This window comes from Linepithema humile, chromosome 6 (genome assembly GCF_040581485.1).
Source record: "Linepithema humile isolate Giens D197 chromosome 6, Lhum_UNIL_v1.0, whole genome shotgun sequence".
NCBI classification, from domain to species: Eukaryota; Metazoa; Arthropoda; class Insecta; order Hymenoptera; family Formicidae; genus Linepithema; species Linepithema humile.
Window position 1 is genome coordinate 14,645,908 of NC_090133.1, and position 12,304 is coordinate 14,658,211.

Consider the following 12,304-nt stretch of genomic DNA (forward strand, 5'->3'; position numbering starts at 1 on the left):
AAAGTGATGTTGGTAATGCAAAAATTAAGAAACGTCGTCTCCTTATTCTTCTCCTCTGTCCGCAGGGGCGGATGAAGAATTTACGGGGCCCAGAGTATTATCATTATCATTAAAATTTACGGGAATTTCTCGCACCAGGTGCCAAGAGTCGACGATTTCGATTTCCCCGAGTTGCGCTACGGGAATTCCTTGCACCAGGTGTCAAGGGTCGACGAATTCGACTTTCACGAGTTGCGCTACAGAAATTTTTCGCACTAGGTGCAAAGGGTCGACGAATTCGACTTCCCCGAGTTGCGCTACGGGAATTCCTTGCACCAGGTGTCAAGGTTCGACGAATTCGACTTTTGCGAGTTGCGCTACGAGAATTTTTCGCACTTGGTGCCAAAGGTCGTCGAATTCAATTTCCCCGAGTTGCGCTACGAAAATTCCTCGCACCAGGTATCAAGGGTCGACGAATTTGACTTTTGTGAGTTGCGCTACAGGAATTTTTCGCACTAGGTGCAAAGAGTCGACGAATTCGACTTCCCCGAGTTGCGCTACGGGAATTCCTTGCACCAGGTGTCAAGGTTCGACAAATTTGACTTCCCCAAGTTGCACTACGAAAATTTCGCAAACACGAAAGAGAGAAAGAGAGAGAGAAATATGACATATTTTGATATAAAATCTAAAATCTTTTAAAATATTTAGTTATCGATAATTTTACCGTAATATTTTTATGCACAGAATAATAAAACAAATCAATACGTGTAAAAAACCCATTATTTGAAGAAAAAGTATGCAATTTACAATGTACTTTTTTAACAATTATGCGTTTTCTTTATACCACTTGATTCTCATTATTCTAATCATAAAAGTATTACGGTAAGATTATCCAGAACTTAATATTTTTAGAAATATTTTAATTTAAATTTTATATCAAAATATGTCAGATTAAGATATAAAATAACTCGAAAAGTATTAAAAAAAACTTCTAAAAAGTATGAAAAAAAAAATTATATCCTTTAATCTTGTTAATATTTTATTAACAAATAAACTGCCATATAATAGAATTTTATTAGTATTAATGAACGAAGAACATCTCATTGACGTTGACATCGATCCAGTCGCAAAACTTATAATTTAAATAATTTAATTAATATGTTATTAAGTTAATATAAATGTTACATTCAAAATGTAGAAAAATAATTTAAATTTTGTCACATAATTAATTTTGTACATTTCTGTACATTTTTATATTAACTTAATTACATATTAACTAAACTATTTTACATTATAACACGTCTTGTGTTTTATATAGCATTTAAGTCATGTGAAACAGATGTTTCATTGATAATATTAAAAAATAACTAATAACATAAGTATTGCGTTTGATATCACAATTACGCTAGATGAAACATAATTAGTGTCATTTGAATGTTCTAACTATATTATTTTATGTTTAACATGTTTTTGATATCATATCATAGTTTTTTTCGCATATTTTGTAAAAATTTTAACATAACCGTGATATGAAGCCAAAGATATTTTATATCAGCTATCCATAACTTCATATGAATGGGGCAATTAAATCAAAGACATGTTACAACTAAAAATAGTTTAATTTGAATATTTGAAATAAAACATAAGTATTGCGTTTGATATCACAATTACGCTAAATGAAACATAATAAGTGTCGTTTCGAATGTTTTAACTAAATTATTTTATGTTTAACATGTCTTTGATTTGATATTATAGTTTTATTTCGTATATTTTGTAAAAATTTTAACAAAACTGTAATATCAAACCAAAGATATTTTATATCAGCTATCCACGGCTTTATATCAATGGGGCAGTCAAACCGAAGACATGTTACAACCAAAAATAGTTTAGTTTAAATATTCGAAATAAAAACATCTGTTTCACAGAATGTAAGTGTGATACAAAATACTTGTGTTGGAATGTAAGATAATTTAGTTAATATACAACTGACTTAATATAAATGTTACATCCAAAATGTGCAAAAATAATTGAAAAATAATCTCAATTTTGTCACATAATTAATTTTGTGCATTAATATTAACCTAATTACATAGTAACTAAATTATTTCGCATTCTAACACAAGTATTTTGTCACATCACACTTACATTCTGTGAAACAGATGTTTTATTGGTAATATTAGAAAATAACTAAAAAAAACTTTTTCTTGAGCGATGCGACGAGCCGCTTGAACACCATGATTTAATAATACCTAATTGTTTCTGTAAAATAAATGTAATAACTATACATGTAACTATAACTTGTAATTTTTAGAAATTTTTTAATGCTTTCTTACCTTCTTCCTCTGCCTCTTCCCCTGTGTCTGTCCCAGTGATGTGGTGCCATGGATAGCTGATATAAAAATTGCATAAATCTTTCCTGCTGTCGGCGAGCTCCTGCGGCTCTACCTCTCGGTCTATAATCTGTAATTATTAAAATTAATTTAATTACATATGTGTTTTTATAATAGTACAAAGAAAAATATATTCTACGTAAGTACTAAAAAATAGTGTGTAGGAAAATATGCAGTACGTAAGTACTAATAATTATACACTATGTAAGTACTAATATATGGTACAATCTTTAATGGATTAAAATTATGTTACCTTGTCTGTTTTGTTTCGATGATATTGAACCAGCGGCGACGGAACCAGCGGCGACAGAATCAGCGGCAACGGGACCGGCGGCGACGAAACCGGCGGCCACGAAACCGGCGGCCACGTCCCGAACGGCAACGGAACGGGCGGCGACAGGACCGGCGGCGACGGGACCGGCGGCGACGGAACCAGCAGCCACGTCCAGTGTTGGGAGATTTGTACACTTTGGCTTCCACGGTTCCCACCAACACAACCAAGAACTGCTTACGTCACGTGTCCGTGTGCGCTCGGCTTGTAGAGCGAGTGGACATAAGTCTTGCGTTTTCTTTCAAGTCTAGCAAACTGGTTTTGAGATAACGTTGCGACTTTTTTCTCCTGCTAAGATTTGGCAGCGTTGGCAGCATACGAATATGATTTTCATATTAATGTATAAAATAAAAATAAACTAATAAAAATTATATATTGTTAATAAATTTTATTATTATAATAAAAAATTATATGTATCACAATATATTAACAAAATAAGTAACATTTTTACAATTTTAGTAAAAAAACATTTTTCCTGTTAAAACATTAACATGAGTTAATTGCGACAAAAATAAGCTTAGAAATATTTAATATTTTATATATGTTATTAATTTATTTATATATTCTAATTTTAAGTATGAGTATGAGGTTTACAACTACAATTACATATAATTAATATAAATACAATTAATATAAATGTTTGCTTGAGCATTTGTTAACATTAATAAAATGAAGAAATAAATCAAGTAATAAATTAATTAATCAGTTAATAGAATATAGAAACAAATTATAATTACAATTAAATATACAAATTTATTAATAGTTTAAAGTTAAAATAATAAAATAAGATCGCCGTATCAATTTCAGTTGTGTTTCGTTCGTGATCGCCGCAAAATTTAACATTTATTATTCATGTCTATTGTTTGTCAAATTTTTTTAATTCTTAGCCGTCTGCCGAAAAACTCTGTTAACACATTTCTTCCTTCTTCGTCTATCTCACGGGTAACGTTTACTTACTCGCACTCTCTCGCACTCTGCGGTCAACATATCAATAATAATCCATATATTATCACAGCACAATGCTCTGAGTTCTTATTGACAATTCATTCACTGTTACTGTCATTATCTCTAGTTCTAGTCGCTGTATTGAAAATATCCAAGTAAGTGTTTCGATTTCTATAAATTTTCTATTTGCATTTCTTTTATTCTTTATCTTCTTTCTCTTCTTTAATTTTTCGTTTTTGTCTATTTTTCATTGCGCAGGAAATGTGTGAACCATTAAGAAAGAAACCAAAACAAAGTTTCTTAAGCTGGGTATACACTTAGCGAACGAACGCCGAACGAACAGCGAACGCGAATGTTCGGACATTCGCGTTCGTGTTCTGAAGTCATTCGTCCTTTTTCTCATTCGCAACAAATGTCAGTGTTCGGCCAAATTAGGTGTTCGCTATATGGTAATGAGAGATTTTGTAACCTAATTATTGTCAGTATAGGTTATTCAAATAATATAATCCTTGTCATTTCAAATCAATGTCTGACGACGCAATTATAGCAAGTGCATGTTATATCATAATGGCACATAATTTGGAAAGACTTAAAAAAAAAAAGAAAAGAAGGTGGTGGATGACACAATTATATCACAGTCGTTTACAATATAGAGGAAGCAACTTACTAAGCGATTTAAAAGTAAACTATATGGGACAATTTCAAAATTTCTGCAGAATGTCTGCAGAAGATTTTGAACTATTATTAAATAAAATTGGACCTAAAATTTCTAAACAAGATACAGTGTTCCGTCCATCAATTCCTACCCAAGAAAGATTAGCTATTACTCTTCGTTTTCTTGCAACAGGAGATTCTTATACAAGTTTGATGTATCTTTTCAAAATATCTAAGCAATTAATTTCAAGAATTGTGCCTGAAGTATGTGTTGCTTTAATAGAAGCGTTACAAGAAATGATTCAGGTAAGAATAAAATATATTCATTACTTTAATATAATTGTAATATATATATAGTTATTTTATTCACAGTAGAAAACAGAAAACAGAATCACAAAATGAATAAACTTAAAAGTAAAAATAAAGTTTTCCATTGTCAATATATTTCTACTTTTTATATCACAGTAGAAAATAGAACACAATCATAGAATGAATAAACTTAAAATTAAAAATAAAGTTTTTCGTTATCAACACTTACATTTCTACTTTTTATATCACAGTAGAAAATAGAACACAATCATAAAATGAATAAACTTAAAATTAAAAATAAAGTTTTTCGTTATCAACACTTACATTTCTACTTTTTATATCACAGTAGAAAATAGAACACAATCATAAAATGAATAAACTTAAAATTAAAAATAAAGTTTTTCATTATCAACATTAACATTTCCACTTTGTATTATAGTTGAAAATATAGAACACGTATAAAATTAATGAACTTAAAGTTTCTTATGTAACATTAATTCGTAAATTTTATACCACAGTAGAAGAAAATCTTGAACATTAATACTTAATATTTTATATTTATATATTATGTTATTATTACTAAGTTATTAAAAATATATACGGATTCATGTAATCTGAAAATGAACTGAATAGTTGACAAAATTTTTGACAGTCAAAAAACATTTCTGACAACTAAACGCGTGCGTGCACGCGTTTGTATGTGTGTGATAGTGATAACTATTACTTAGTAATATTACTTACTTACAATTAGTAATAATAACACAATTAATTATTTAGTTATTAATTTTTTAGAATATCTTGAATATTAGTTACGTCACTAATAACATACGTTTCATTATTGTTAAAAGTGTTGATAGGCAAGGCAATTGATGATTGCATTTCTGATAACATTTGTGGTGATGGTGACAACGAAGATGAAGAGGAAGATGTTAATATATTATCATGAGAAATTGTAGTAGATTGTGTTTTTAAATGTACAGGTTTGTATGTTTCCATATCGGCTTGAAATAAAATATTACTGATTTGATGTTCCACATAACTTTGTGTTTTAACGTTGTATTTACGATGTTTTCTTGCAATGTAATCACCAAAAATGTCACTATTATCCTTTTGCCTGTTTGTTTCTACAGTACTTTTTAAAATGTTATATGCTTCAGATACCCGTGTTTCTTCAAGAGAAAAAGATCTTTTTCTTGATCGTGATATATTAGAGGAAATAGTTTTATTTGCAACATTTTTATTGTTCTCATTTGATATGTCTTCAGAAATTAATATCTCTCCAGATTCTGTGTTACTCTCATCACTCTGAGTTTCTATTAATTCATTTACTGATGATTCATTTTCCTATAACAAATAATTCCAAATTATATTTTTTTCAGATGCCTACTACAGCGGAACAATGGTTAGGTATTGCACAAAAATTCGAAGAAAATTGGAATTTTCCACATTGCTTAGGAACAATCGACGGAAAACATTGTGTTTTGCAAGCTCCAATAAATAGTGGAAGTGATTATTATAATTACAAATCTACTTTTAGTATCGTTTTAATGGGAGTTGCAGATGCTGATTATTGTTTTGTATACGCTGATGTTGGCTGTCAGGGAAGGATTTCAGATGGAGGTGTTTTCAGAAACACTTCTTTTTGTAAAAAATTACAACAAAATAAGATGCAAATTCCTGCCGAAGAATCACTTCCTGGAAGAACTATGAAAGTACCTTATATTTTTGTAGCTGACGATGCATTCCCTCTAACAAATAATATTATGAAGCCTTTCCCTGGTATACAAAAAACAGGAAGCAAAGAGAGAATCTTTAATTATAGATTATGCAGAACACGACGTATTATTGAAAACACATTTGGCATAATGTCAGCTATATTTAGAGTTCTTCGCAAACCTATGCTCATAGAACCAGAAAAAGCAACTGTTGTAGTATTGTGTTGCATCTATTTACATAATTTCCTTCGCAAAAGTAAATCTTCTCGAAATATTTATACGCCACCTGGAGCATTTGATACTATTGTACAAGGGCAAGTAACAGAAGGAACATGGAGAAATGATAAAGAACTATCATCATTTCTTCCATTATCTAGAATAGCTAGAAGATCTCCACAAAATTGTCATACAATTAGAGAAGAATTTGCAAATTATTTTAAAACAGATATAGGAAGTGTTCCATGGCAAGATAAATATAATTAAATCTAAGTACATTGAAATTACAATTTTCTTCTTTTATGAAAGTAAATTTAACTTGGGAAAAAAATTTATAAGTTTAAGTTTATGTTTCAAATATAAATTAGCGTGTGTAAAACTAAGTTAAGTTAAAAATTAATATTTTATGTCATTACTACTTAATCTTTAATATTTTATATATATACATATATATGTACTTACAGAAAAAGTATTTGTATTATATGTTGTCCGTGGTTGGAATTTATCTAAAAGAAATGTCATATGGTTGAAAGCAAACCATGTAGATTTATAAACTTCATCTCTACCACATCCAGATTTTGTTATACACTTCATTCTTTCTCTTCTGAAGGAAGATAGTAAGGAATCTATTTTTTTCTTTATTTCTGGTACCTATCAAATAATATGTACGATGTATTAGAATAAAAAGTTTTGATTATAGATTACACATAGATTTAATAAATTAAAATAAAAATAATTAATATTTTTTCCTAAGATTTCATAAGATTCACACACACTCTCTCTCTCTCTCTCTGACACACACACACACACGCACACACACACACACACACACATACACACACACACGCGTGCGCGTACTATTGTAAAGTCCATTTACCTGACAATTAAATTCTTTTGCTATTTCTTCCCACGCTGTATTCTTTTTTAATTTGTTGTGGTAATATTTGTGTTTCGGATTCCACAAGAGTTCGAAATCTTTATAACTTGTAATTAATTTTATTATTTTTTCTTCAATCCATTCCATTGTTACGACGATTATAAAAACTAATAATAAAATCTTGATAATTCTTACTCAGTTATGATGTGATATTGATAGTAAGGTTATGAATGACAGCGACAACGACACGAACAGCGAACAGTAGTGAACAGCAGCGACAGCACCCGTGCGCGTCCATATCGCGCACGAATTTTCTTTGATGTACCGCCTCATGAGGGAACGGATCCGAATGCGAATCGAATGTTCTGTTCGCATTTGTTTCGGCGTATACATCTGATGAATGATAATAACGAACGTTCGCGTTCGCTGTTCGTTCGATGTTCGTTCGCTAAGTGTATACCCAGCTGAATGCGAATCGAATGTTCTGTTCGCATTTGTTTCGGCGTATACATCTGATGAATGATAATAACGAACGTTCGCGTTCGCTGTTCGTTCGGTGTTCGTTCGCTAAGTGTATACCCAGCTTTAGAAGCTTGGCTTAACGATGAGCGATTTAAATATTGGATAAGCAAAGTAGATAATGACGAAAGTCTTTTTCATTGTCGTGTGTGCAATAAGAATTTTACATGTTATTTGTCGCATGTTATAAGACATGCACAATCTAAATATCATAAAGAGACAGAAGATCCATTGTTGTTGAAACCAAATAAATCGAAAAAAAGAAAATTTCGACAACAATGGTTAGACATCGATTTTTGTATGCCATGGCTACGCGAAGTGTCACACGATGTATATTCATTTTCATGTTTCTTTTGTAAAAAAACTATTATTGGTGGTTTATCGCAAATTTATCGTCACGCAATATGCAATTCACACAAAAAATTAGCTGAAAATAATAATTCAGAAAGAAACGAATCGAATATCACAGAAGATGAAGTTTTGTCGTTTGATGAACGAAAGAAAGCAGCAGAAATACGATATGCTGCGTTTATCGCCGAAAGAAACATTTCGCATGAAACGGCAAAAGAACTTCTCACATTTTTTCAACAAGTAGGAAAAGATGCTAACGTATTACAAAACATGAGTATGAGTCGGAAGAAATGTACAAATATTATTACGAATGTATTATGTCCTATCGAAACACAGCGTGTGGTCAACAGCATACAAAATACAAAATTTTCAATTTTTATTAACGAAACATCTGATATTTTCAATAAGAAGTGGATAACATTTTTTGTTAGATTTGTTGATCCTGACTCTTTAGAAATTCGGTCGCAATTGGTAAAATTAATAAATATTAATGCACAAAGCAGCAATGCAGAGGAATTATTTCAAGCATTTCAAAGAGAAATGTATAGGTTTCAAATTCCATTTTTAAATATTGTAGCTTTGTCATGTGACAATGCGTCCGTCATGACAGGCAAGCATGAATCTTTTAAAACAAAATTAGAAAAAAAATGCAAGAATTTATTAACATTTGTATGCCCATGCCATGCTGCAGCACTAATTTTGCATGCTGCGTGCGCCAAAATTCCGAGTTATTGCGAAGAATTTTTAAAGAAAACCACTAATTACATCAATAATAATCCAAAACGGATTGCTATATATGATGATTTTAGTGAAAGTATGAAGGAAACAAATCGCAAAATTTTAAAGTTGTGTAATACACGATGGTTTTCTTATCACATTTGTGTTGAAAGAGTTGTTGAGTCTTGGGATACCATCAAGCTTTTTTTTACAGAAATGGCTTTAAACGAGAAGTCGAAATCTGGAAAAGATTTATTATATATGATGCAAAATCATGATCTTAAAGCATATTGTTTATTTTTAAATCATATTTTATATTTTTTTAATTCTTTTAATGCATATTTCCAAGGAATGGAAACGAGGATACATTTATTGCAACCAAAATCAGTAGAGTTTTTAACTACAGTCTGTAAACATTTTTTAAAACCGGAATTATTAAAAAAAGTATGTGACAACATACAATTTTCTCAAAAAGAGAATCAAAAATCTCTAGCTGAAATTAATTTGGGATATGAATGCGAAGAATATCTCAACAAATTGGTAAAGGAAGGACATACAGACGTAGTTAAAAATATTCGCGAAAATTGTTTGCAATTTTATGTAATTACTGCCGAAGAGATTTGTAAAAGATTACCAATCAATGACAAATTTTTATTAAAATTGAAAGTTTTCGAAGCAAAACAGCTTTATTTGACTCGGACAGAGAAACATCATTCCACGATGTTTCTTTTATTGCTCAAACTCTCGGCGGTTTTGACACAAATGCATTAAGAAAAGAATGGTTCATATTACATTTAGATTTCACAATACAAGAAAAGAACAATCTTTCATATTTAAGTTTTGATGATATGTGAAAACAAATTTTACAACGTCAGTATCCTATTAATATTAATAAATATAGAAATCTTAAATCTCTTTTGAATGCTGTTAGATCACTTCCTAATTCTAATGCGGATTCAGAAAGAACTTTTTCTCTTCTATCGGACATAAAAACAAAAAAACGAAATAAACTGTCTTTGGAAAGCGTAAATGCCCTTTGCGTATTAAAAACCGCATTAAAAGCAAGAAAAGAAAAAATTTTTAACATGAAGATAAATACTCAGCATTTATCTTTGATGAAATCCGACAATTTATACAAAAATAGTATTAAAAAGGTGACAAGTACTTTTACAGTACACGAAAACGAAAATGTTGACATTGTTGAGCCATCAACATTAATATCACTCAAAAAAATGATCTTGCAATAATAGCTAAAATTTTCTAGGTGTAAAAAATTAACTAAAACAGATAAATGATTAGCAACTGTTGTGATATTGCATATGTAATTACTTAATCAGTTTAGATGACAGAAACAGAATATATATCTGTATTGTTTGTGAACTTTAAAAAGAAAGTTTCTCTAAAGCGCCTATCTATATAAGATCAATCACGTGTTAGATCATGCAATGAATAACATTTAGCAATGGTACCTAAATTTTTCAGAAGCTATTGCTAGAACATTACTGTTATAAATTCTATATGTGACAAACAATGTTTTCACAGATACGAAAAATAGCGATACATTCTTGTTGCGATATCTAGAAATCTAACTACATCAGCGAAATATTTTTTTGAGTGATAATATATTATGTTTTTTTTTTAATTATTAATATTTAATTTATTGTTTTTAATCTTTTATTTCTTGATAATTTACATATACTTATTTATTTCTTTTTTTTTTAATTTTTATTTAATTAATTTATTTATTTTTTAATTTTTTTATAATAATTTGCATTTATTTATTTCTTCATTTTATTAATGTTGATAAATGCTCAAGCAAACATTTATATTAATTGTATTTATATTAATTATATGTAATTGTAGTTGTAAACCTCATACTCATACTTAAAATTAGAATATATAAATAAATTAATAACATATATAAAATATTAAATATTCCTAAGCTTATTTTTGTCGCAATTAACTCATGTTAATGTTTTAACAGGAAAAATGTTTTTTTACTAAAATTGTAAAAATGTTACTTATTTTGTTAATATATTGTGATACATATAATTTTTTATTATAATAATAAAATTTACTAACAATATATAATTTTTATTAGTTTATTTTTATTTTATACATTAATATGAAAATCATATTCGTATGCTGCCAACGCTGCCAAATCTTAGCAGGAGAAAAAAGTCGCGACGTTATCTCAAAACCAGTTTGCTAGACTTGAAAGAAAACGCAAGACTTATGTCCACTCGCTCTACAAGCCGAGCGCACACGGACACGTGACGTAAGCAGTTCTTGATTGTGTTGGTGGGAACCGTGGAAGCCAAAGTGTACAAATCTCCCAACACTGGCCACGTCTCGGACGGCAACGGAACGGGCGGCGACGGAATCAGCAGCCACGTCCCGGACGGCAACGGAACGGGCGGCAACGGAACGGGCGGCGACGGAACGGGCGGCGATTAAATCGACGTCGACGTCGACATCGCCGTTGAGGAGAGATTCTTCGTTCATCATTAGTATCTGCAATTTTATTGTATTAATTTTATATGTTAATAAAATATTAACAATATTAAAGGAGTTACTTACATCGTCCTCCACCCTCATGCGTTCACAAATGTCGAAGCGGTCCGCCATAGGTCCCCACAGGGCAGAGATCATTGAAGATCATTGAATCAATAATTAGTACAGATTTAAAACTTTCACAATAATATTGTCGTCACTTCGACAGCCGGTAATGTAGTCTGCAGTAAGTTCGTGTAAATGTACATTATGGATTTAGTTATCATCGAGATTATCGATATAAGTAGATCTATATGTCGCGACTATGAATTCGGGATATCAATGTTCAGTACTTCATTGATCAGTGAGTGTAAATATTGACGACAGAGTGTACCAGGTTAACTGCTTAAGTAGTGTTTGGTATAAAGAAGTGGCTACATAAGTAAGTAATGCATAGTTATTATTGTTACATTACATTTCCATTTATTTTATGTATTATCTTGTAATTATTGTATATGCTTTCCTAACTTTTACAGGTATTTGTCGATATGATTTTCTTGCGCTTACGTTTCCATTTAATATTATACATTAGACAAACGAAATCGTTGTAATATAATGGTCTATTGCCTTCTTACATAAATACAGTTCGTCGAGTCAATTCAATTGTCTTAGGAAATAAATTAGTTCTGCGATTTATTTATCATTGATGAAAACATATTTCTTTAAAAATTCAGCAAACCGTTGCTTGACCAATAAATAAAGTTAGATTTACTTATAGATATACAGACACATGTGCAACAATTTTTGA

The 12,304-nt window shown here is 30.4% G+C and overlaps 1 protein-coding gene across 1 annotated transcript; it reads right to left on the reverse strand.

Annotated features, from left to right (window-relative positions):
• Positions 1–416: 416 nt before the first annotated feature.
• Positions 417–7,799, reverse strand: LOC105678742 (uncharacterized). Its single transcript, XM_067358070.1, has 6 exons — positions 7,417–7,799; positions 7,002–7,190; positions 5,587–5,952; positions 2,623–2,938; positions 2,313–2,439; positions 417–2,238 (listed from the first exon to the last, which is right to left on the reverse strand). The coding sequence occupies exons 1-6, from the start codon at positions 7,561–7,563 to the stop codon at positions 2,229–2,231; spliced, it is 1,155 nt and encodes a 384-aa protein (XP_067214171.1). The 5' UTR covers positions 7,564–7,799; the 3' UTR covers positions 417–2,228.
• Between the last annotated feature and the right edge of the window lie 4,505 nt (positions 7,800–12,304).